The following is a 27,385-nucleotide window of genomic DNA, read 5'->3' as shown; positions in this document are numbered from 1 at the left end:
TCCCCCCATCTCATTCCATGGATGTACCAGCTCACAACTTCCAGCACTGAGCGTTTCTACCACAGCAGAACTTCAGAAGTTGGTGGAGCCCAGCCCGACAGGCCAGGGCTGTATAGTGGGCAGGCGGCCATGTTAGTGCAGATTGGTTCTTTGTCTTGGGTGGTAGAAAAGGTCGTCTCTTACTGCCCAGGTGTGAGGTTCATTTCACACTCCTTCGTGTCCATCAGTGGAAGTGTTTTTGGGGCAGTACACTGAGCTCCACTGTGCTTTCAGTGGTGGATGAACACCTTGGATGGTTTGCTCTCTATGTTCACCAGAGTGGTGAAAATATGAAGTCACATGATGATTTAGCATTCATTACCACTATATAGAATCGGCACACTGTTTTCTAAATCCACATATTCAGCAACAAAACCAGAGGGAACGAGAGTTGCAATTGCAATTAACCTTTTTGATATCAGTATACTCACATTATTAATTGCAGTTATTGAGGTAGTGCCGTATTTTACTACATGACAACTGTTACGACTTCCTCTCTTGGTTCTTGCTGTGATCTGTTGTTTTTTCAGCATTTGTTGACAGTGGTGCAATGATATACAGTACATTTCTAAATATAATAAACAATGGACTATTTTGATGAAGTCAAAGTATATCCTGTTTTAGTTTGATGATGCCCAATGGAAGAAGGTAAAAGCACTAAATAAACATGATTTCTGTACCCCTGGTTCGCTTCGTGGATAAATTTAAACAATCCACAACGTTGCCTTTGTTTGCAGCTACTTCTCCCAGACAGCAGCTTTTCTTTCATCCTTACCTGCATATGCGAGCAGAGGAGGAAGATGATTATCGTAAACCACAGTTTTATCTGTGAAGGCCACCCCCGTCTCCTCTGATGGGTCGTTTGGATCCCGCTCCTGCTTGATGGCGTCAGCCGCAGAATTGCCAGTGAAACCTTGTTAAGAGCCTCAGTGCAGCCAGATGACGGGTCACGGATACATGGATGGACTTTATGATGATTGGACAGACAGTCCACACACAACCTGACACAGGTTTACAAGTCGGTGCGTTTCAGCATTTTTATTAGACAGTGTTCCATTATTGTATTGGATGGCAAAATAAGGTGCTCGATCATAATTTCATTCAGCTTGAGGTAACGGGGATGATCCCATCTCAGTAGGGTACATCCTGGACACCTCGGCAGTCCATCACAGGGCAGAGGGACAGTCTCAGTTTACAAGTGAAAGCAACAAAGTTTTGGTGTTGAGTTACACGACAACGGCTTCCGGAGTCACTGAGAACGTAACTTTTTGAAAATGGTCCAACTCTTTGGAAATGCCCAGTCTCTGTGTAAACAGGGGAAATAAAACTTTTTCTGAAATGCTGCTACTGCACATGCGTACTATGGTCATGGTAATAAGTTAGTAGTAAACAGAAGTTTAACAGTGAAGGAATCCAGGAGCTGTTTATGCAGTTCACTCTTTAGGATCAAACAGTGCTTCTTCAATGAAATGTTCATTTAATTCACCAATTGTCTGGATCACATGCGGAACTATTTGTTTTCTTACCAACAACCGATACTTAGTGGGCCAAAATGACTAAGAAAGATGCAGGGGTCTCAAACCTCGGTCCTCGAGGGCCCCTGTCCTACATGTTTTAGCTCTCTCCCAGTTGCAGCACACCTGATTGTAATGAGGGGCTCGTTATTGGGCTTTTTCACAACCTTGGTGATACATCAACCATCATCATTAGATTCAGGTATGCTGAAGCCGGGAGAGAGCTAAAACATGCAGGACAGGTGCCCTCGAGGAGCGGAGTTAAAGACCCCTGAGCATACCATTGCCACATACAATTGTGAATTTTCTTGTATTAAGTAAACGCAGCACCCTCTAGTGGCCGCTATATGAAAACTATCCGTCTCAGCATTTCTGCCATTTCTATGCGTACTGAGGTCATTTTCAAAGCGTTACTGTCTAAACGCAAAATGTTTCTGAAATGAAAATGCAATAATGATCGTTGTCATGTGAACGGTGCCTGAGAGATTCTAGTTAATCTCAAACACGTGTTTTTGGACTATTGGAGGAAATTAGGCTAACCAGATATGTCAATGCACATTATTAAACTATAGCGGTAAACCAGCTGCACTGGAGCAAACCTCCTGTGATCTTATCGTATCCTTCACAATGTTTAAATCACTGAATTGAATAAAGTCATCTCCCGCAGAAAACATGCTGTATTTACAATGTTTAAAGTAAAAAAGAGAAGTAATTACTCCTACAGGATCTATACGTTATCCTAGCGCCACTGCCGGTGGATTCATCGTTCTGAAGTGGTTTAACAGAAAACTCTGACAAGAATTCTAAAGTTGTTTCAGCAGCATCTGTCCTCAGTATTATTGTCGTTTAAGTGTCTGCTCGTCCAGGTTATGTTTCATCCTGCCTCTTTGAGCCCCTCCCAGTCCCCCCCCAAGTAATTTCCCCCCTTTCCCATTCATGCATTTCATATCCTGCTCATATGCGGCCGTATCTCTGCATCTGTTGGACAGCCTCGTCTTTCTCTCTTCCTCCCTCCATCCTCTTGTCTGTATTTGTTTCATGATTAACTCCACAGTTTGACCTCTAAAACGTCCACTACGATCCCACAAGCTGTTTAAGTATTCTGCAAACAGCAGCTTGTGTTATTGCTCCCTCTTACTTTGTGAGACAGCAGGAATTTTCCATAGATCTGCTTTGTCTCTCTATAAAACCGCTCAGCCCTGACAGATTGTGTTGATGAATCAGCCTCCATCTGCCCCATGTTGAGGTGCTTTTCCCTGCGACGCTGCTCAGACTGACTATTCTCTGCCACTTATATAACTCCCTTTATGTGCTCTTTTGTCCCACGATCATCAGTAAAATCCACAAACCAAAACTGGGAGTCAAACATTATTAAAAAGGTTTTTTTCAACAATTTCTTGTTCGCTGTGGATTTGTCTCACAAACAGGTTTATACACCCATCTGGTAGTTATTTGCGATTCACAACTTAGTCTCATTGTCACACAGTAAAATCACATTTGTACTAACAGATTTTTATTGCCTCACAGCCCAATTACTCCATAAATTTGACTTATTTATCCAGGGTTTTCACTGTGAGTGGATTATGTTGTTTTTGTGCAGTGCCCTGCTCCCACTACAGGTCAGCAATCATGCACTCCCATTGTTGTAATTAGCTTAACTCCAAAAGATGAAAAAGAAAACCACATACACGCTAATTGTCCTTACATGCCTATAAATTGCTCTGCAGTGTGCTATAAAGCCGTGTTAAACCTAATTGCTGCTGCATTAGTGGGGTAAATATGGAGAAGCATTAGCTGTGTGCCTGCGCAGCGAGTTTGAGAACTTTGTTGTCAGTTGAATGTCTTCGTCAACTCTGGAGGCAAAGTGGTCACTTAGTGGAGTTGGAACTTTTCCTTTGGCATTTTGTTAATTAATGTTTTGATCCATGTGAGCACAGTGTTTTAGTCAGCTGCCAAAAGCCAGTAAAGGGATTTTATTCTCTGCCCTGCCGTGCACATCAGACTCATTAAGTTGATTTTAAATTTTTTTTTTTTTTTAAACATTTCTAGTTTTCTACCTTATGGAAACTTAGTTTGCTTTTCTTAAGCTTTAAATCTCTGCCGAGACTTCTGAGACCATAGAGCAGCTGTGCATACATTTATTTTATAATATCTCTTGAGTTAACAATGGATCTTAAATGGGGAACATTTTGATCACTCGCTTAGTCTTTTGCTTTTCTGTGTTGGGCTCCGAGTAGTAAAATCCCTCCCAAAAGGTTTTCCATTCCATTCCAGCTGGGAAATGTGGCATTTCTTTCAGAAATTCCACAATGTGAAAGAATGTTGATCTATGACTCTTAGATCTTTTGGATATTTTATCGTACATCAGTTTTGAGACGGCTTCCTGTAATTCTTTGAACTGTTCAGAATGCTTGACAGTACTGACACTAACTTTTTTATTAACTTTGTTCATTGTGTCCCTTTTGGAGCAATAAAGTTAACAAGCGTCAAGATAGTTTTCTGCCATTTTCAGTGCAGCAAAGGCCAAATGGACAAGATAAACACCAGACTGACTAAAAACATGCGAGTTTTTTCAACAATTTCGGTCATGCTGAGACAAAGACTAACAAACATTTTAAAAAAAGGGAATGGGCAAAGAAAAGACAAGATGGATGTCTTCCAATGAAACTCCAACAAAGTCCAAGATAAATACCAGATCGTGGTAAAGGCTGACTTAAAACACTATAGTTGTCCAACAGTTTCAAGCAGGCCAACAATAGAAAAAAAGAGAAAAGGCAGATAAAAAAAAAAAGATGGTGTTCGATTATTTTCACCCAAAAAGGGTCAAAGGTCAACAAAAGGCAAGATGGGTGTTTGTCAGTCAGACTGCAGTAAAGACTAACTTAACTTATTATGCTTTTCCGCCAGCTTTATTTTTTGTCCAGTTATAATCATCCTCTGTAAATGTAAACAATAGACAAGATCGGTGTTGACAACTCCGACTGCAGTAAATGCCAACTAAAGACCAGATAGTTTATGAATGAGGTTCTCTGGCAGGCAGAGGAAGTTCTCTCTCCTTTCTTCAGGACGAGCAAAAATAATTATTACTTGGAAAGAAAAGTTTTTCAAAGTCATGTGAAAGAAATGTGAACATCGATGGCCGATGGCTTCAAGAAATGACATTTAAAAGTAAAAACATTTTCAGAATGTTGAATTAATGGTGAAAGAAAAGCAAAGAATATTGTTTTGAGATTAAGAGTTTTAAACATGTTGAGCCGCGGCTCAGGCGCCAGTGCTTCACATGTAGAAGCTTTTACATTTTAAAGCACAAAACATATTGAAGTCATGAAAAAAAATAGTGTTTCTCGCCTCAGCGATCTACAGTGATGTAGATGGGGGAAAAACCTCTGCAAGATACAAGATAAGTTTATATTCCATGTTGCTTTTTAAGTTACCTGACTTTTATATGCCGGTATGGGTTTAGAGAAATGCTGTATAAATCTACTTCATTGATAAGTTTATTAGTATAAATTCTACTACTACAATTTGTCATTATGCCCAAAAAAGCTATAAATCAACACTTTAAACCAAATCCTAGACTTTGCACTCAGGCTTTCTACTCTTAAAATGTCAGAACTCTTGGTAACATGTTTAATCTCACTAATACATCTGACCCGCGCTGTCAAACATAAGGCCCGTGGGACAAAACTGAAATGCTTATGACTCTAATCAGGCCACCAAGCAAACTGTTAAAATTATGGGCAAAATTCCTTAAGAGTAGCGGCACAACATTGACACCCGAGCTGAGATATCGAAGATGCTGCCATGAAAGATAGGATGACTTTATAAAAACACCCATAATGCAACAGCTCTAGAAGTTTTTTGAACATTTCACTGCATCTTGCAGCAGAAAGTATCATTAAAATTGGCTTTATGTTGAGAGTGTCAGAAATTTTTGTAGCAATTGTTTGGTTTTGTGAAAATATAGATATTTTGGTGACGTATACTCCACACCGCAACAAAGAAATGCATTACAGTTTGAATCTGAAAGGTTTTTATGGCAGTACTTTAGCAGTCCGACGAGCTCTGGATGAAATCAGGTTGTATGATGCCGCTGTACTAAAATGTGTTTGACCCCTCTGGACCTTCAGACGTAAGCTTGAGACGTTTAAACAGAGCATATATCACCTCCATGAACAGAAAAGACTTGTCTTGGTTTAGCGTTGTGTTCTATATTCTCCTTTTTGGTTAATTATGAATAAATTAAAGAAAAAGAAATCCACAATATCGTGGTCATGCGGTCTGAGCTCTCCAAATGATGTGGCGCGTGTTGAGTTATAAGAAGAACGCTCAGAAAACCCTGATCACTCACTGGTGGTTCATTTCCTACTGAGCAGATTTCCACCATCCAGCCTTTGAATTTTCCTTTTCCAGCACATGCTCGTACCCGCTCGGTTCAGCAGCAAAATAAACCTCCGTCTCCTTTTATCTCTCTGATTGGCACTCTGAGAAAATAACAAAGGCTGCAGCAGATTTTTTCAGAGGCTTCATCTGTCTGACGGGTGCAGGAACTTGTGTACTCCCCAAACGAACACTTGTTCATTTCTCTGCGTCACTCCGGATGAATTAGGAAGCAGCCACGGTGATAGGAATTCAGCTCTGGCGGAGTTTACGCTCCGCTCTCCCACTCTGCTTGCTCCATGTCGTATGACCTCCGAGCTTTTCTCGTTGACGTCTCGGCGGCACCCTGTAACATTTCATATTACTCTTGTGCAAATCAAAGGGAGGTTTTGCGTAAATTAGAGCGCCAGTCTCCGTATATCTTTTTCAGCACCGACACTAAGTGGCCGTCGTTTAGCCGGCCTTTGTCGTCTGACGTCTCACTCTGTTCTATTTGCCTTCATCCTGCATGTGTTTTGGTCGTCAGCACTTGTTTTATGGCGGTACTTGTGTCGGGTTTCTGAGGAGAATATTAGGCAGAGGTTGATGGACGGCAGGAAACGGAAATTACATTTTAAAAGTGAACTCTTTTTCTCTCTCCAGGTGTTTAAAATGAAGGCGGTCCAGCTGGCTGAGAAGCTTCTTCCTGCATTCAACACACCCACTGGCATCCCCTGGGCCATGGTCAACCTGAAGAGGTTAGTATTACTGAGGATTGAAGCTCGGATCTGAACCCGTCTTAAAGTTCGGACGCAGTTTTACCTTCTTCAAAGCACATACCCTTTGATCACCTTGTATTTTATCAGTTAGCTTCATGAAGTCATTACCGAAACTGGTTTAAACTAACAGGTTGGCCTCGTCAAGAGTTTCAAGGACAATTCTGGACTGGTTGATCCGAGACCATCAGTTGGGTTGTCCAGATGCGACGTTGGTAAACAGGGATTCTTTCTTTTTGAATAGTAGTCGAATCCAAATTACACAATTCAGATGAAATGACAGTTTGCTTACTTTCTGACATAGTTGTGAGTCATTCAGGTGCAAAGTATGAAAAACAAACTTTTGACTGGTACTGTGTGTTTACTGTCTTAAGCGATACGTCTCAAACATGTTAGTGTGACGTATATTCACAGCCGTCTTCTGACTCACATCAACGACCAATTGTAATTGTTTTGTTTTTCAAGTCTTTAATTGGCATCTGCTCTGTCGATGTATGTGTAGTTTGGTTGTGAGGCCTTTTTTAGTTTCTAGCATAGTTTGAAAAGTCACACAGAAATGAAGTCTTCACGTTTTATTCGCTCCTGAACACACACGCCTGAACACACACGCCTGTTTACACCTTCAGTCCAATGTGACTGGTTAAAGAAAATGAGCCATGCTTTAGTGCACAGCACTATGTATGAGAAACGAAGTTGGCAAATATCCAGCGTGTCGCCCACTTCAACCTGTGCCAGAACACAACGTGCAGAGGCAGTGGATAAGAGATAAGATCTTTCTTTACTTCTGTGGTACAGTAGATATGAGCTCCAGCTTCTATAAGAAATTGAAGCAGCCATGGTTATTTTTCTCACACTGGGTGTTTGGGAATATATCACTTGTGTTGATACGCTCCCACCGCCCTCATAGTTTCTGTGTCTGTGAGGCGACCAGTTAGCTCTCTGAAATCCTCTTTCTTTCTTTTTTTGTTCTTTTGTTTTTACATTTTCTGTGCAATTGTGGAAAATCTGCTGAAATGTATTACCAGGAGGAATGTTGGGAGGCGCTATAGAGTATAACTAACACCAGTTCAGTTCAGATTGAGTCTAAATACATGTGAGAAACCGATTGGAATCCATCCCGGGTTATGGGGCGGCATGGCTCGGTTGGTTGAGCGGTCGTCTCCAAATCGAAAGGTTGCAGGTTTGATTTCCATCTCTGCCTGTCTACAGACCCTTTCCAAAAAATTTGAATATCATGGAAAAGTTTATTTATTTCCATAAAGCCATTCAAAAAGTCAAACTTTCATAGATTGCAGATTCAAGGCCCACAATTCAAACAATTTCAAGTATTTATTTGTTTATTTTGACATAATTTGGTCTTCCAGCTCATAAAACCCATGAAAACAGGAATTCAAAAAAATTGAATACTGTGAAGAAAGCAGCCTACATTTTGCAGGGCATGAATGAATGATGTAAACTGAGTGTCACACTGATCATCATCACCAAAACCTGGTTTGATGTCCCCATGCCATCACAGTCCTTGACTGTCCAGCCAACTCGCCAGACCTAAACCCCATTGAGAATCTCTGGGGTTTTATGAAGAGGAAAATTAGGGCCACCAGACCCAATAACAAAGAAGAGCTGACAGACAGCAAGCATCACGGAAATCTGGGCTTCCATAACTCCCGGGCAACTGCCTCGATGCCACGGCGCATCGAGGCAGTGATTAAGGCAAAGGGATTCCCAACCAAGTATTGAAGATCCACATATCGTTTTGAAAGTACCATAGTTTGATGACACTGAACCCTAAACTGCCCCCATTGGAGTGACAGCGCCTTGCATGGCTGCAGCCGCCAATGGTGTGTGAATGTGTGTGTGAATGTGATGAGCTCTGTAAAGCGCTTTGGGGCTGCTCACGCTGTTGAAAGGCGCTATTCAAGTGAAGTCTATTTCCCATTTTACCATATACATATTCTTTATACTACAATTAAAAAATAAACATTCTTACTCTTGTAGCTTTTAAAGCTTTTAATGATCCATTCTGACTTTTAGATCTGGGCTGTTTTTAGTGCTGTGAAACAGAAGTAACTTGTTACTTTCCCCTGTAGGGCTTTAATTCAGTGGTAAACTTGGAGCAACTTTGTTTTGTTTTCGAGATGGACGCAGGCATTCTGACAAGTTATAGCATGCACAATTTACATCATCTTCTTGTACTTATCACAAGCCACATCTTTGTCTCAATACTCAACGGTGTTGTTGCATTTTTACCAAACATCTTGCAGCTCTACCTGAAAGCCATAAAGACTCATAAATACAGGAACTACAGTGTTGCTGCTACAAATTAAGTGACGCTTTTAAATTTCAGTTTACTGACTTGTTTTCTGATAAACTAAATCCTGATAAACTAAAGGAAGTCATGTCATTTTAAAAGATTAATGGCAAATGGTTCACGATATCATAGTTGACGTAGCTGAAAGAAATAGCCATATTGTGTCTCTTAATCAAGACACACATTGAAGTCCCATTTTAAAGTTACTCAATTTATTTTAAAAGAATTCAACTCTTCAATCTACCGGTACATGATTAATTTGACGTATGTGTCTTGGATGTAGAGGCGGAATAATGCAGGATCTGCCCGTCACCCTCTCCGGTATCAGTGTGAGTGTGGAGACACTGTAATGCAGCTTGGTTGGCTCCTTCAGAAGGACCTGATCCCCACTTAACAAGCACACACACTTTTCCCGGTTTGTAGAGACATAAATCTTTGAAAATATAATTGTGACTATTGTATTTCCTTTCTGCCAGTTTGTACCCACTAAATCTCGTGTGCTGACCTTTTTAAATGTTATGTTTGAAAGTCCTGATTTATTGTTTGAGGCCTTCAAACAATGTTTTCGAATGGCCCCGGGATGTTTCCTTTGAAGCTCCCACACATCCGCGCTCCTCCTACGCAGGTGCTTTCACATGTTTGTTCTGATTAGAGCTCTTCACTGGCTGAGTGGGAGAGTGTGCTGGAAGGGCAGGACGACTCGCACCTTCATCACTCCCGTGATGTAAGGTGGCCACTGTGTGTGTGTGTGTGTGTGTGTGTGTGTGTGTGTGTGTGTGTGTGTGTGTGTGTGTGTGTGTGTGTGTGTGTGTGTGTGTGTGTGTGTGTGTGTGTGTGTGTGTGTGTGTGTGTGTGTGTGTGTGTGTGTGTGTGTGTGTGTGTGTGTGTGTGTGTGTGTGTGTGTGTGTGTGTGTGTGTGTGTGTGTGTGTGTGTGTGTGTGTGTGTGTGTGTGTGTGTGTGTGCGCGGTGGGAAATATTGGTCGGGGAAACGAGTGACAAAAGCCCCGGTTCCACTGCACTGTCTGTACCCGGACGTCGCGGGGCGGGACGGGTTTTCACGTGGTCCGACTGAAAACGTTGTGGATGGTACGGAAAGAAACCGCGACCACCGGCTACGATTTTCCGCCACCCCTCCGTTGAGGTACCTAGCACTGAGGAACGGGTCTGTGAGGAGGAGCGACGACGCAGCCGTCTGCTGATTGGTCGTGACGATCGTCACTCTCGACTTGCCCACAATATTTAAACATTTCATCGGCCGTAAACCCTCCTGTTGTTGTTTACATCTGCTGCTTTGTGCTGACTGGTTGTTTTGTTAACGGGGTTTATTGAAACGTCGGCGCGCAACACAACATCACGGTCTTCCTACGAGGTGCAGACGCTGCAGGAGCTGGACGCTGCTGCTCGTAATGAGAAAGTTTGTGCTGTGTCACAGAGAACGACTTGGACGGCCGCTGAGTCGCGGCCGGTCGCTTCCGTGTTCTTCGCTCAACGTGTCTCCGAGTCGTTCACAACTCGGCCTACATTTTAACCGTACTTTCTGTGGCGGGACCGCGCAACAGAGTCGGGCCTGGGTGTGCGTTGCCGTACTGTACCCTCTTGCTCCGTCCCGCTCCGGCACGTACTGCGGTGGAGCCGTGGCTATAGAGCACGTGGCGCATTTTGACTGGGTAAAGAAAAACAACTCAAAAATGGCCCGTAACTCAAAGACGCTGAGCAAATCAAAGAACAGGTGAGGAAAATGTTTTATGGGCAGACGTGGAGTGATGATGTTTTTGTGTATATTGTGTGTGAAGCAGGATAAACTGCTGACGCTGTCACTTTTAAAAGTGCAGTTTGAGGCCCTGTTCATTGTTTTTTCAGTTTTGTTTGGGAAGTTTCACGTTTACACCGCAACGTTTTCAAAATGATGGTTGTTTACATGAAAATGTCAGACGCTGAAAACGATGTTTTCATGTTGGCCCACGGTTTGGCACTGTTTGTTGGTTTTGTAATTAAACCACACACGCATGCAGCTGAGAACAATACGCTGTAAATATCAACAATGGGAGGACACGGACATTCTAATGGACAGACGACCAAGTTGGATTGTTATGACCAAGTCCAGAAGAATATGGACTGGGAGCCTGACACTCTGGAGGAAACATTGTTCTGATTGTCCAGCTACTGAGCATGTGCAGAAAACAACAGTTTACTACGACCATGGTGAGCATGCTCAGTTGCAGCGCTTCAGAAAAGTTGTGTTTTGAGAACTTGTTTTGATTGACTAGGGAATGCTGAAAACTTTCACACCTTCATTTGGTCTGGTCAAGCAGCAGTTTTGAAAGTGGACCAAACCACTGAGGCAAGGTCGTTCAGGTGCTTCCAACGAAGTGAAGTAGAAATTCATTCAAATGCAGCAGAACTGAAAATGATGATGAAAGAAGCCCCGGAGTTATAGAAACAAAAAATCAACATACCGCGTGGGAACGATATAATAAGTCACTCCCTCGACTTAATAATATGAGGGAACGAGATCATTTAATCTGCGCTTGCGGAGCCGGCGGCTCTTGAGAGCGCTGCAGAGCTCCTGCGCTGCCCTGTCAGCTGCGTCGGATATTTCATTTAGAAGCAGTTTTCCATTGTCGTTTTTTTAACGCATTTCATCATAACATCAATGTAACTAACTTCACTTTCAAGTCTTGTGTCGCGTTATGACCGCAGGCTGAGGTCTGGATGAGGCTGCGTTGCTCTCCGCTACGAGACGCCCAAATATTATTTTCTAACCCACAGAACTTCTTTATAATGAAGCGATACTTTTGGTTCATCAGCAACTACAAAACAAACTACATAGTACTGTAAATGAAAGTTTGGATTTCTTTAGCCATAAAATGTGCCTTTAGAAACGGCTGTAGAGCAGCGTTCTATCATTCTTCACCTCCATTCCTCCATGTTGGAGCTTTTGATTCAGACACGTCCAGAAGTAAAATGAAAGGAGCAGAAATTCACAATGTAATCCCCAAATGTTGAAAAATAAGACCCAAACTCATTCGGTTGTTGTTATTTATTTTTTTCAATTGCCACTCCGGGGCTCCGGACTAAAACAAGACGGACATGAAGAAACACGATAGAGCGACGAGGAGACTCAATGTTTTCTGCCTCTTTGGTCTGCATCCAAGGTTCAGGCCAGACTAGATGGAGCGACCCGGACCAAACCACTGTAACAGTCCGTCTCCTGGTTCCTGTTTGAGCGGTAAATTGGTGAAATCAGTGACGTACGATGTTTTGGAGTGACGCAATGACGTGGCTCTCACTGGCTCCCTTGACAATTGAAAAACAACCGGTTGGTTTGGCGGCGCTCATTTAAGAACTGGCTCTGGCACCGCCCCTAAACTAGCACCTGGTTCTTTTTGGTGAAAAAGCCCAAACTGTGTAACATTAGCATAGCATTCTAATCCTTTTGCCTTCATTTCTTTCCAACGCCTTAGTCTATTTTTCTTTCTTCTCCATGTCTTTGTACCTATTGAGGTAATGGGAAACTGTCTTTTTGCGGTTGCATGTGCTCTTTCTCCTCCTTCACTGCCTCCCAGCTCTGCATTATCAATTTACATTTACTTATTCATTTCATGGAACAAAGCAATAAAATAAAATTGCTTTATTAATCCACAGGGCAGTAGTTGCTAGACACCAAGGCTCAGTGTGTTTGGGGCGGGGGAGGGGGAGTATGTTCTGAATATTTGGAGTACAACTGCTGCTCTCCTTCTGTATTACCGTTCAATCATCCACCAGGGAAAACAGCTACACATGTTCAAACATCTGTAATGTTCCTCCTGAGAAATGAAAGTAAACAGAAAACACAGACGAGTGACTCGCCTCTCCTTTACCTGTTTGATTGGGCCAATCAGGCGCTTCACTGCCCGCCAGGGGTAAACTACTGTTAGTGCCCATACTGGGCGTTAACATGCGTTTCGGGTGATCGGAACACGTGTGGCGAGCCCTAAAGAGTGTAAACAGGTACCAAAGCGCTTTCATTCAAATTCATCTTGACGTATAATTAGCGCATCTGACCCCATGGGCTTCATAGTGTGAACAGGATGCGCCGCGACTATGTCTGGGACGGCGGCGTTGCAGGAAAATACTTTGTAGGTAAATGTCATCAGCTTGCAATTGGGATTCATATTGGGGTTTCCCACACTCACTGTCAATAATTAGTCCTGAGCAACACCAGGGAGGCTCACTCAGAAAACATCGAGGCTGAAATCTGATACTGAGCTATTTCTTATTGGAATAAGGCCAGTCTGAAGGCAACACTATGTTAATTAGGAATCCACTGTTTTTGTAAATATATATAAATAGGAGAAAAAACTAAAGTTCTTTCTTTCTGTATGGTAAATGGATTATACTTAAACTGAACCGTCTCAACGCGCTGATCTGTCACATTCACTCATTCACACTCACACATCAATGGTGTTCAGCGTCTTGCCCAAAGACACATGGACAGAGCGGGTATTGAACCCTCAACATTTTGATTGGAAGACGATCCACCCCCGACGAGCTCGCCTCAGGCTCACTCAGTAGATGACTCAGCTTGTGACAAAATATCCCATACATATCCTGTATCCTTTATTCAGCAGACGCTGCACTTAAATCTGGATAATGACGTCCGCTTGACCTTTGTTTACTCTTCCTGGTTTTGTTCACGCACACCTGCAGGTTTAACAAATGCAATAAACGCCAACCTTCTCTCTATTCTTGCATAAAATATGTGAGCACTTAAATGTGTGACCCTGTTGATCTCTGACTGAAACTTACAGCCAGAAGCAGCTCAGTGTGTCTTTTACTCCACTGTAAGTAGAGCAGATGTATACTCAGTCAGGTAACCTGAACAGGAGGTCACTACACTGACTCCGCTTTAAGTTATGACCACCTCGATGTCCAGTGATGAACCAAATAGAAATATTTTATGTCTTCTGTTGTGGTAGAACAAAACACTTATCGCCTGTCACAGCCGACGCCGACTGTAATGTCGAGCCTGCTTTTAGACAGACTTTTATCACTCATGGTGATATTTTTCACATGCAATTGCAGTTCATGTTATGAACGTAGAATTACTGCTGCAACGCTATAAATCTGAGGAACTGTCAAAGTGTGCTGGACGTCATTCATAGAAAATGAAACCCATGTGTTATTTCGACTTGTTCATACGGAGTTAAAACCTTAGTCTTTGTCTAACTGTCCTTTCTGTGTCACCCACCATCTCCTCTCTCTGTTTTCAGCGGCGTCGGCCGTAACTGGGGCTGGGCGTCCGCCGGCAGCAGCATCCTGGCTGAATTTGGGACTCTGCACATGGAGTTTGTTCACCTCACCTACCTGACAGGAAACCCTGCTTACTACCAGAAGGTAATCCCGTTCTTTATACGTCTTTATACATCTGCATAATGATGGCATTTCTCCTTGCATTGTTTTTTTTCCTATTTTGTCAGTAATTATTAAAGTGTGTTCAGTGAAAAAGAAAAGGGAAACTGCTTAAAGTGGATGTCTGCTGGCCGAAATTCATTTTTGGTCGAAAAACTCTTGACAACAGTGAATTTCGTGTTTCCTAAAGAAGAAATACAATTAACATTAGAATAACTTTGATGTTACAAACAAATAGTGGATCAGAAGTTCTGTTCCTGATGTTTCCCAAAAGGTTTTACAACATAACGATGAAGATGGAAGTGTTGGAAAATGACAAGCTTTTTTAGCTTCTATGAACTTATTTGCACACATTCAATGACACGCACTGACAATCCATGTTGATTATTTCAGGTGATGCACATCCGAAAGCTGCTGGCCAAAATGGACCGACCCAACGGGCTCTACCCAAACTACTTGAACCCTCGGACCGGCCGCTGGGGCCAACGTGAGTCACACCGCTTAGTTTGTCTTAACTTCACCTGCAGGAAATGAAGCACAGAGTTTCATTTTCTGACTGTTTTAGGTTTCAAACTAAGACGCAGGCTCTCCACTATGACCATCCAACCTCGTTTGTTCTCCAGCCGCTTTGTACGATTTAACCATTTAGGTGCCAGACTAAGGGGGATCAACAATTTAAAAGATTGTTACTTAAAAGTGGTTCATATAAAGACATACTGTAAATGAGAAAAATATTTAATATCACCCACAGTTTCAGATTAAAGTACATTTCCTTATTTGCATATTGTGATGTCATGAGACTGTGGCCATATTGGATTATTATTTTTGCGGGGGGCGGGGGGTCAACTAAACAACTATACATTAGTTGTTGCTTTGCACTTTTAGAATAAAGTTTAAGGAAGATTTTGTTCAGACCTGGTGAACTTTTCTGTTGGTAGAAATCATCATTGAAAAAACAAAGGGAGGAAGTCAGTGGGTTTAGCGTTTTGTTCAGATCTCATCGGGCTCATCAAAATATCTGAACAACTCGTGGTGCACTTTCTGTCTGAGCACCCTTCTTGCCCCAACTCTTCCCCTGGTCGATCCGGCCTCTGAAAGGCAAAGCCTCAACATTACAAACACTGATCATCATCTGAGGAAAACAGCTACCGTCTCTCCTGCTCCAGCTCATCATGACGACACAGAGGACCAGTTTCAAACTGGGTTTATTTTCACAAAGGTTGAAAATAAACAAACACCCACAAATGACTTCAGGATTGAAGTCAAGTGTGTCTGCCGTCTACTGGGAGCAGATAGAAACAAGATGAGGGGAAATATTTGGAGCTATACTTGGTTTTATTCCACAATGTTGCTTGTTGCCGTACTGTAACTGTACAAGGAAACATATCTTATGACGTGCGAATGGCGTTAAACTTGAAACCTCAGAGGGTTAAGGTCACATTGGGGCTGCAGTTGATAACCAGATAACAATTGGTGAACTATCACACTCCCAGTCACACCTTCTGGCAATCTGAAGACAATCAAACTGGGGTTTGCTTCAATGTGAGGTCAAATAGAGTACCAGCTAAGTGTCACCAATGCAGGTTGTTGTGGGGTTGGGGCTGCAGCATCACAGGGGAAAACGTTATTGGGAGAATGTTTTTTTCTCCACAGCAGCTTCATGTTGCTCTGTGTAATGCTGCTAATCTATTGTGGCAGACACCAAATATGATTGTAGTTTCTCTACATCTCATAATTCTCATATTGAAAGCACCTTTTTTAAACCGCAGGGGAGGGAAAAGGTGTTGTGCACATCGTGGAAATAGGTTTAGATGCAGTTTCACACTCACGATTGAGCTTAAATTGACGGATCACATGAGCGACTCCACTGGGAGACCGGAATCAAACTCTTCATGTGAGCGTTAGGTGATCATGCACTCAGAAAAGCTACAAAGCCAGCGAGGAGTTATTGAGACTAAGTGGAAGAAAGGCAAGACGTAAAATAAATCTTCTCTAATGAAAACAAATTGAATCAAGTGGTGGAAGATGGAAGACGGGGAATGCAGTATTCCCAGTATATATTGATTACATTTGGAGGGCTGCCCGGGGAAATTAACAGCTCTCCTAGTGAAGTTAGACACGCAGTGACACGATGTTCTCGCTCTGAAACCTGTCACATCTTGGTAAAGTAAAGCTGGAGAGGCAGCTCGTGTATCGGGTAGCTGCGTCTCAATTAATGCAGGATCTTGTTTGACACAAAATCACAAGGACAAACAAGCAGCGTAATTATGGTCACGGTGCGGAAATACGCAAACAGATGCAACATGAAAAACCAGTAGAGGTGGTTTTATGTGAGAGTATTTGTTCAACCTGAATAGAGTAAATGTTTTTCTGTTTTTTTTAATCTTTGTTTGGACAAGTAGATACTGTTTGGCAGCTCACTGCTGGCAGTAGAAAAGAATAAACAATAGATCGGGGAATAATGCTTCTCGGGCTTGTATCTGGATATGACGGGATACATTTGCTGTTTGGAGGTAGAAGATGTTCTAGTGTGTTTCTGGAGGTATTGACTTCTGTATTTCTTACCACAGCTACTCAGAACAAGTGATGTCCATGTTGGCTGGGCGATTTGGCCCAAAAAATCAGATATATTGTCGAAAGTGCAACTTTATTGCTGTGATTGTCTTCAGAGCTAAAATGCATCTAAACATTCCCAAAATTAAAAGTAAATGAGTCTCCATCATTCACTAAATTCAATCTTTAGCCCAGGTTTAAGTAAAAGTGCAACAGCAACTACGGAAACTCACAAGGAATGGTAGAACGGGATGTGAAAAATGTTGAAAAGCTATGGGGGGGTGGGGGGGGGGACGACGACTTGAATTTGCAAAATTAAAATCTTTTTTACAAATTCGATAAATCAATTAAATTGATTATTTGGTCCAGCCCTAGGCTGTGGTCTGTGCGTGACCTTCTGTTGTAGTAGTTAAGTGTGAATGTGAATCGGGGCAGGGCTGTTTCTGATGCATCCTGCCATGGGAGATGTTTGTCATCCAACTGAAGGTATCTGAGGTGTGAACGTCAAAGATTATAAAGCTTTCGACTAACACTGTACAATATTAGGCCCCTTGTGCCCAATGACATTTTTGAGGGAAAATATGAAAACGTTTGTCTTTTGTCTTTTGGTTTACTTGATAACGGCTTTCAAAATCACTGAAAATAGATGTTTTTGATAACAGATTCCATTCAACTTTATAGAAACGCTCTGCTCTCCATGTAAACATGAAAAACTTTTTTACCGAAGTGCTGAATGCTGTACATGTGCTCTACAGTCACAGTAAATAGTTCCACAGGTGTGGTTAATCTGTGTGTTTACTAATATTTACTCCACTATCGTCTGCATACAGGGAGAACTTTTACTACTCAATCATCTTATAGGAAAAATATTTCTTACCATATTATACACTATTGTCTGCATACAGAGAGAACATTCAGTACACCATCATCTGTATCATCTGTAAGACCTGTCTTCTGTCTTACAGATGCGTTATACGATGCAAAAGACTGTTTAAAGGAGTTTGTTTACATCGTTCTGTTCTCCGCGTTCATCTGGGTGGTTGTATTACAAAAACAAAGGACCTTCTAGTGGCCTGACGTACAAACTACAGCGTTTCTGGAACTTATGTGTGGATGGTGATCATTTTCAAAAAGTTGCCGTCTAAATGCGAAAGTTTTTCCGTCGCTCGATTAATCATCGAAATATTGGTTAGAATACTCGATTAGTAAAGTAATTGATAGATTGCTAACGTCCTGGATGGTGGGACAGATTCTTCCGGTTCTCCTTCTCACGGTTTTCATCACGACATGTAAAGTCCTCCATTATTGATATTGCGAAGGCTGATTTTGCACTCTTTGAATTTGTTTGAATAAGACGAGATGTTTTACAGACTCAGCGTGATTCTTTTTCCTGGGAGATTATTAAAACTATATTTTTTGTATAGTGCCTTTTGTTCCCATCTGTTTGCGTCAGTGTGTGAAGGTTACATTTATTTTTAAGTGGAGTGGTGTAGTTTCTGCCTGGTGATCAGATATACGACTATCAGCTCGGGGCTTTTGCACTTTTCGATCTGTGAGGGGAAAATGAAAAGATACTGCGGTGGCATTTTGTGTCTGGCGGTAGGAGTTACTGTGGGAAGAGCTTAAATCTTCTTGATTCAAAACTAAACAGGGAGTGGGAAATAAAGACACAGAAAAGTTTATTCTTATATAGGAGTGTTCTGTGGGTTTTTGTGTGTGTGTGTGTGTGTGTGTGTGTGTGTGTGTGTGTGTGTGTGTGTGTGTGTGTGTGTGTGTGTGTGTGTGTGTGTGTGTGTGTGTGTGTGTGTGTGTGTGTGTGTGTGTGTGTGTGTGTGTGTGTGTGTGTGTGTGTGTGTGTGTGTGTGTGTGTGTGTTTTAACATTCTTTTTATTGAACATTTTCCAAATTATAACAATCTAGCACAGTACAAATATAGATTATCTGTCCAGCCGTTGTCTACCGCTTATCCGGGGCTGGGTCGTGGAGGGATGCCCAAACTTCCCTCGCCCCAGACTCTCCCTCCAGCTCTTCTGGTGGGACCCCAAGGCGTTCCCAGGCCAGCCGAGAGAGCTGGTTCCTCTGGATGTGGACGAGCAGGAGCTCTACTCTGAGCTCCTCCCTGGTGACTGAGCTCCTCACCCTATCTCTAAGGGTGCGCCCAGCCACCCTACGGAGGAAACTCATTTCAGCCGCTTGTATCCGGGATCTCCTTCTTTAGGTCATGACCCAAAGCTCATGACCATAGGTGAGGGTAGGAACGAAGATCGACTGGTAAATCGAGAGCCTCACCTTTTAGCTCAGCTCCTTCTTCACCACGACGGACCGATACAGCGACCGCATAACTGCAGACGCTGCACCGATCCGCCTGTCGATCTCACGCTCCATCTTCCCCCCACTCGTGAACAAGACCCCGAGATACTTGAACTCCTCCACTTGGGACAAGGGCTCTCCACCGACCTGAAGGGGGCAAGCCACCTTTTTCCAGTCGAGAACCATGGCCTTGGATTTAGAGGTGCTGATCCTCATCCCAGTTGCTTCACACTCGGCTGCGAATCGCGCCAGTGCACGCTGAAGGTCCAGGTTTGATGAAGCCACCAGGACCACATCATCTGCAAAAAGCAGAGACGGGATCCTGTGGTCCCCAAACCGGACCTTCTCCGGTCCCTGGCTGTGCCTAGAAATTCTGTCCATAAAAGTTATGAACAGAACCGGTGACAAAGGACAGCCCTGCCGGAGGCCGGCGTGCACTGCCAACAGGTCCGACTTACTGCCGGCAATGTGAACCAAACTCTTGGTTCATCTCTTACCCATTTGGTCATCACAGCCTTTTGGCCCATCATAAGCAGAAAATGTACAGTGTTCTTACATGATCCTAATGTTTCAGGGATAAATCCCATTAGACATCATAGTGGATTAGTCTGTAATTGCTGTTTGATTATCACAGTAACCTCAGCACATGCAGTTTGCTAAAATCTTGTGAAATCTTGTTCCTATAATATTTTTAGATTTTGTGCAGTTTGGAGGGACCCCTGCTGTATATTTACTGTACATATATGGAGATATATAGACATTTTCTAAGATATTATATTGCATTTCTGGGAATCAGTTACATATGGATCATTTCGAGGGTAAAAGTAAAATTTCCTCCCATACTTCTGTGTCTATTGTTGTTTTCAGCTGGGTTTCACGGGATTTCTGTAGGAATACTAATCTGTCTATATTCAACTTTTGCAATTTGGAATAAAATTTGGAGACAAAGTGACCTTGTTTAACACTATCAATATAAAAAATTTTTTCCAATAAGCTAAAGTCTTCTGGGAAATTAAGAGCTTCAATTTTCCTAAGTATATAATGTCTGACAAGAAGGTATTTGGAAAATTCTTTTGTATGTCGTTTGTATGTAGTCTGTAAGAATTCAAATGTTTTAGATTGTCCCCTATCCCAAAGATCATAAATATGATAAATTCCTGCTTCATACCAGTTCTGAAAGTTAGATCCAGTCCGTGGTCCTTGGTCCTTGGTTAAATCAGGATTATCAGTCGTTGTTGTTCGGCTTTATTTACGTCTTTAATGTTGCTTCTCTTCAGAGATATGAAGAGCATAGACAGAGGGTAAGTCATTTTGGGAAGAATTATCATCTTAATAAGACTGACTCTGCCAAGAAAGGATATAGGAAGCTTTTCCAGCCTCGCATTTTATCCTTAATGTGTGTTACCATGGGGTTGACATTTTCGGCGTAAAGTTGGCTAATTTTAGATTTTATTTTAACCCCCAGATATGTGAATCCATCTGGTGCCCAGTTTTATGAAGTCAGGCTCAGACTCATATGAGAAATTTGACTGAATTCTTTCACACAGTTGATTGGTGCAGGTATTGAATTTGGTGCGTCTGTTAATGTCAGGAGGATATCGTCTGTGTACGGAAGGATTTTGTGCTGTTGTTCCTATCACCGGTTCTTTGATACTGAAGGTTTGTCGGACAGCAAGTGCTCCATAGCTCAAGAGAATAACAATTCAATTCAATTTTTTTATTTGTAAAGCGCTAAATCACATCAACAAACATCTCAAAGCCTCTTACAATGATAGAGTACAACAGAACCCGACTAAACCCTTCCAAAGCAGCAGATGTAACAAGCAACAGTGGAAACCAGGAAAAAGTCCCTCGCATGGAGAGAAGTTCATAAGAACTCCCACTTCAGGAAGAAAGCGTGGGGCGGACCCTAGACTCTGGAAGGGCGGCCATCCGCCTTGACCGGTTGGGGGGAGAAGTACATGGGATAGGACAGGGAGAGAGAGGAAAAGAAGAGGGAGAGAGAGAGGAATAGAAGAGGGAGAGAGAGAGAGAGTGGCAGACAGGCCAGATAAGTACAAATACTAAGAAAAGTCTATAATGAGCGTTGGTCTGGTGATGAACCAATCTCAGTCTGGAGTTTAAGGGCCGTGCTGTTGCGGTGGGGTCACCGCAACGGCACGGTATAACAATAACAAAGGTGATAGTGGTGACCCTTGAGCTGTCCCTCTGGTAAGTTAAGGCAGCGATTAGACCATTTGTTGAGACTGAGGCAGTGGGCATTTTCTATGAAAGTCATACCCATCAAACGAAGTCTGATTGAAAGCCAAATCTTTCCAACACTTCAAGCATGTATTTTCACTCAATACGATCAAATGCCTTTTCTGCATCCATTGTTACTATTGCACTTGGAGTTTGATGGAAATTAAGGTCGTGGATAATATTAATCAAATGTCTTATGTTACTTGATGAAGTTCGACCTTTTATAAACCCTGTTTGGTCTCCATTAACTCTATCAGTTGCCACTCTTTCTACTCGATTAGCCACTATTTTTGAGAGGAGACGGAGGGACAGCAGATCGACTACTGGATGTTTCTCTGGCGAGCTGCTCGCCGATGCTACGTCATGATAATTGATGTTTCATCCTGCGTGTGAGCCTGTTTTTTAAAGTTAAATATAAAAAGACACTGTTTACGCTTTAGTGAACAAGAACATGCAGAAGACACTTACCGATCCACCTCTGTGTTGCTCTGTGCGGATGTGTGTTGTGGTGTTGTGGGTCTTGTGGCCCGGACACATACATTAGCCGCCGTTCCAGCATTTTGCTTTTCACCAGCATTAGTGATTAAATGGGCTGAGGTGAGAGCCGTGTAATTAATGTGAAAATTCACTGGGCTCAGGGCAACAAAAAATGCCCTTGAATCTTGACAAATGGTGAGAAAATAAGAAATGATGCAGTAAAGGTTCCCCTGTTGGTGCTCCTTTGTTACCTGTGTATTTAGTAACCTGTAAAGCAGCCATGTCCAGCCTTGTCTGCTGGTCCTCCCCTGCAACTGTAAGTTATTAGCTTTTAGACATAACACAATGACTGATGTGTGTTTCGAGAGAAATAAATGTAGATTTTGACAAAATCCTATCCCTTTATCAAGACCATATTTGGTATTTTTATGTTTTCTTCCATGTTAACTACGATACATTATAGAATATTATGTCAATTATTTGGATTAGTTGCTTTTCCTTGAGTAACGCATCTTCCATCCCCAGTTAGTGCACCGCATTGTTAAATTTATTTTATAAATATACATTTATACTGAGCTTGTACATCAACACTATCTACAGAAAACTACTGCAATTTCAAACATGCACCCTAAACATCTAGAAAGTCACATTTAATGTGTTGCATTCTCCGTCAATGATATGTAATAAGACATAGTCAGTCTCTGATGGGCATTCAAGTCTATTTAGAGAATTATTTAACTATAAATGATGAAATATATCAGATTTACACCAGAATTGGTATGCAATGCTCTGTTAGTATAGTGATTTTCAAATCTTGAATAATAGAAATAGAAATCTTCAGGTTGATATTTTCAGTTTGCACATATTGTAGTTGATCAGTTATAGATAATTCATCATGAAGGATGGAATACTTATAACTCAATACAAGATCGTTCAAGAATATTAATGGAGCCTTTGAGCAGTGCGTTTGTGCAGAGGTGAATGATTTAAAAGTTTACATTTACACGTTTCAAATGAAAATGCATCATTCTCGAATTTTGGTATCAGTAAAGTTTCACACTTCCACAGCAATGTAGCACAAACGATTTCCATATTTACGGAAATAGCAGAAATGCTGAAAACTATGTAGTGAGCATACCAGGCCATGACTTGGCACTGTTTGTTGTTTTTGTCATGACACCACACACACAGAGCAGCAGCAGGTGGGCAGGTGCAGCAGCGTTTTAGAAAATTTGTGTTTGCCCTATTTCCATGGAGATGGCATCGGAGTGCAAAAAGTTGTGATTTCAATGACTCTGAGCACCAGTTTTTCGTTTTCACTTGAAAACATTTTGGTGTGAACTTTAATGCAGTGAAGAGAAGTGAAGTGGAATAAACTTTGATGTATTATATTTTCAATCATAATGTCACCGGACGATACTGAGATTTGTTCAATAGGTTGCATGAAGATGAGTCAAAAGAGTGTGTATGGAAGTCTGAACGTGTGTATATGTGTGTGAGCAGTCAGTCACACACACACACACACACACACACACACACACACACACACACACACACACACACACACACACACACACACACACACACACACACACACACACACACACACACACACACACACAGATCAACAGAAAAGTCAATATATTGTCGATGGTAAAATTTTAAGAAAATGGAGATTTCCTCACATTCTTTCATGCAGCTGTTTAGTTTTTAGGAAGCGTCCCGTTCTTGGCTGATTTGGCCTGACTTGATGGCCTTATTATAATCGTTCACACTGTCTTCAACTGCAAATATATTTTAAATGTGCTGTAATTGTCTGCCTTCCTCAGTCTGCAAATGATAATTAGGATATGATCGTATTGATTGTTGGCTGTTGCCTAGTTGATGCGTTAATTACTAATTTCAGATGCAAAACGTGTCATTAAAATGAGCCTCTTATCAATGTTCTGATACTGATTAATAGCTGACAGAAAACTTGACAGCTTTTCAGATCATCTCAAATAAATGCCTTTCAGAGGCTGATGGTGCCTCACGCTGATACAAGCATGGTTAAAACGGAACGCGTGAAAAAAAATGAAAGGTAATTGTATCAGTATTAAGAGGCTGCACATTTTTTTGTATTTTCTAGACAGGAAAGCTTCACAAAAGTTGACAAAAACACCCGAAAAGAAAATCTGTCATGCAAACTGAGAACACAAATGCACATTAGACTGAAACGTGACGGCAAAAGCAACAAACAATAAGTCAGCTGAAGAGCCACTGTTTCTCTCTGTCCTCTCTCTTCTGTCACTGACCTATTCCTGAGCTTTAGCACTAACTTTAACATGAACGCTATTCACTGCTGTTTAGTCCAGTGCAGGTTAGTTCTGCTACTATTTTACTAAGCTCCTGTTTACTGCAGAACAACTATTCATTGCTGAAGTCTTCACAGTCTGATAACCTGGTCTGATAAGGATTGCTGTCTTTCATTGTTGCTTCTCTGTAGCATTGGAATTGTCATTAAATATTTACCTAGAATATTGGCAGACATTAAAAAGCGGAAAACACCGTAGACTCTGACGTGATTTATATTTCCACGTTATTTAAATCCACAATTTTTCTCATTTTGCTTTTCATTATTGACTCTTTGTGTCAGACTGCTGTCAACCAGGGAGGCTGGTCTTTATTCAGTTTTTACTAGATATTTTTCAAGTCATTTGACTGAATTCAACCAAATTGATCAGAAGCGAGACTGTTGTTAATATTGATGAAGATCCTTTATTTGCCTTCCCCTTGTATTCTCCAGGTGAATTTGACATTTCAATAACAGCATCAATCAGGCGAATCACACCGAACTGCTGACCAGGCGTGAATCGTCTTTATTTAGAGAAGCTGGTATGATGCATGAAGTTGACATGGCCGCTCCCTGTGGAGCTCCCTGCTGCATTGAATGTGAAGACGTTCCTAGTTTTCCCCTGAAACACGAATCCTTGACCTCTGCTTTAAAGCCAACGTGTTTGAAGCTTTGAGAGAGAGACTCTCTGTGGGTCATGGTGCGTTAGAAGGCAGGTGATGGACTGGAGCTCCTTGCGTGACCCAGATTTTTCAGGACGATGTGACGTGCGTGCGTTGTTCCATAACAGAAAGAGACAGAACACACAAGTGTCCCTGCAGGAGTTCTACATTGTTTTCAGTGTTTCTGCCGTTACCGTCAAATGCAAAGTTTTTCTGAAACATAAACGACACGTTTTCACTCTGGAAAGTCATGATCACTGTGTGTCCTTCAGGCCGGCCCCCTAAATCCTCACTAGTAATCTTAGTTACTTAGACGTAGCTTCGTCCTGGTCCTGCAAGAAACTTCAAGTAATTTAGTTGAAGGTTTTGAAGGTAAAACAAAATGAAACGTTTCCTTTGGGCTGAGACTGAGTGAAATCAATACTTTCCTGGACATTAACAATCAAAATCAGCAAAGTGAACGTCTCCATCCATCTTTAAACAAACTCCTTTTGGGTTTCTGTTGGAGCTTTTCACTTCTGAGACGACTTAGAAACTTTTGTACAAGTTTTCTCATTATCTTATTGAGTTTGTTGGTACAAAAAGCAACAATCGAAGACAAACTCGATCTTCTTTCACTTTGTGCGGAGGATATTGATGCTCTGATGTTGTAAGTGAAGAGGTGATTATCTGTTAAGGAAGAATCAGGTTTTAGCTGCTTATCGGACTTCGTTCAGAACCGGAGTTCAGATAAAAGTTGCATTAAATAAATAATGTGCTTCAGATATCTCTACTCCTAACCTTTTTTCTCTTACGAGGCGAGAGAGCTCCATCTGGGTTTGACCCTGGAGCTTCTCGCTTAGTGCATATCGCCAGAAAACTTTTTGTTGGAAAGATCTTAGAGGTCATTTTGGTTCTATTCTGTAAAATGTCTCCAATTATTTTCCCAGCAAAAATATTGTGTACTGAAACCTTTGGTCAGGAATCGAAAGGACATTCATGGTACTTTTTGGTCAGTGAAGACCGATTATGCGTCTTGAGGATGCCTGAGACACAGCCGAAAAAGACAAAGCAGTCGGAGGTCGTCGAGAGAGACAACGTTAGCCAAGAGCCGCTGGCTAGCAGTTTAATGGCGGACAACACGCGGTCGGGCAATAACGAGGAGCCGGTGGAAGAAATGGGCCCTGGGTCTCATATTGAAAGAACTGAGGTAGTTCAGGAGGGACAACAGTCAGCAGCTCAAAGAGATCTGAGAGGAAGTAAACAAAACAAACTGAGGAATGGAGAAGGCTGAAACACGGATACCAGTGACTGAGGACGCGGTGACGGAGCTGCTGAAGCTACAGATTCACCTGGATGTAAAGCTGACGGAGCTGGAGAGCCGCTCCAGAAGAGAAAACATCAGAATCCACGGAGTTAAAGAGGGGGCCGAGGGGGACTCTCCATCCATGGTGGATTACGTGGAGCGGCTGCTCCAGGAGTGTCTGGGGCTGCCGGACGACTTTGAGCTGCGGGTGGAGACAACCCACCGAAGCCACCCAGATGGATTGTAGCCAAATTATCCGGCTACAGGATGAGAGAGGAGCTGCTGCGGCTGGCCTGGCAGAAGCGCTGATTTGTAGTGCACGACTAAAAGGGTTCATTTGGACCACGACTATGCGCTGGAGGCGCTAAAAAAACGAGGGGAATATGCAAAAGAAAAATCCGTGCTAAAAGAAAAGAAAATCTGATTTCAGACTCCTTTCCCGGGCCGGTTCCGAGTTTTTTATGCAGAGGGGACGGTGCTGTTTAGGGGCGCCGTGACTCACCAAACACAATAAAAAAACAGAAGAAGACAGACCACATAGAAATTTAGAAGTAGACTTCTGCACATTAACACATAAACCACTATATATAATTCTAGTTTTATAGGTCTATGGCCCCGCTCCGCCTGCTTCTAGCTTCTGCAGCTCCACCGGAGCTTCTGCTGATTGTTGTGGTTATTAGGGGATGTTGCTCACCTCGCTTTTGTTTTTTGTTTTTTTTTTAAAGATCTAATATCGGCCCGCCCTAATTTTAATAAAAGTGTTTATGGAGGCTTATGCTTCAGGCTCAAACCAAAAAAAACATCTCAAAACTTTATCGGAGCCGACAACAAAAGAAATGCAGCTCACCCAATGTTAAACAGAAATGGGAACGGGAAGGAAACTTGGTACCGACTGCAGAAGATTGGGAACAGTTGTGTAGAATACAATGGAAAAAATCAAATTGAAGACTATGGAGAGAGTTTGTCTGGAAAAGCCTCATTAGATGTTTTTATAAAACCGGAGCAAAAAAAAACCCACAACACCAACTGATCTGCATGTTGGAGACAGAGCGGAGCCAAGAGGCAAATCATTTCCACATATTCTGGTCCTGTACAGTGTTGGTGCCTTTTGGGATGGAGGTTTATAAAATGATTCAG

The 27,385-nt window shown here is 42.1% G+C and overlaps 1 protein-coding gene across 1 annotated transcript in view; it reads left to right on the top strand.

The window, feature by feature from the left end:
• Positions 1 to 27,385, top strand: part of man1a2 (mannosidase, alpha, class 1A, member 2) — a 190,830-nt gene that overhangs the window by 137,617 nt on the left and 25,828 nt on the right. Inside the window, exons 7-9 of the mRNA XM_080478269.1 lie at positions 6,576 to 6,670; positions 14,250 to 14,373; positions 14,782 to 14,875. Of these exons, the coding sequence (XP_080334395.1) occupies positions 6,576 to 6,670; positions 14,250 to 14,373; positions 14,782 to 14,875 (313 nt within the window). The remainder of the gene's footprint in view (positions 1 to 6,575; positions 6,671 to 14,249; positions 14,374 to 14,781; positions 14,876 to 27,385) is intronic.

Source organism: Lipophrys pholis (genome assembly GCF_963383615.2).
Source record: "Lipophrys pholis genome assembly, chromosome: 13".
NCBI lineage: Eukaryota > Metazoa > Chordata > Actinopteri > Blenniiformes > Blenniidae > Lipophrys > Lipophrys pholis.
Note: the sequence above shows the minus strand (reverse complement) of the source record. Positions and strands in the feature narration are given on the sequence as shown.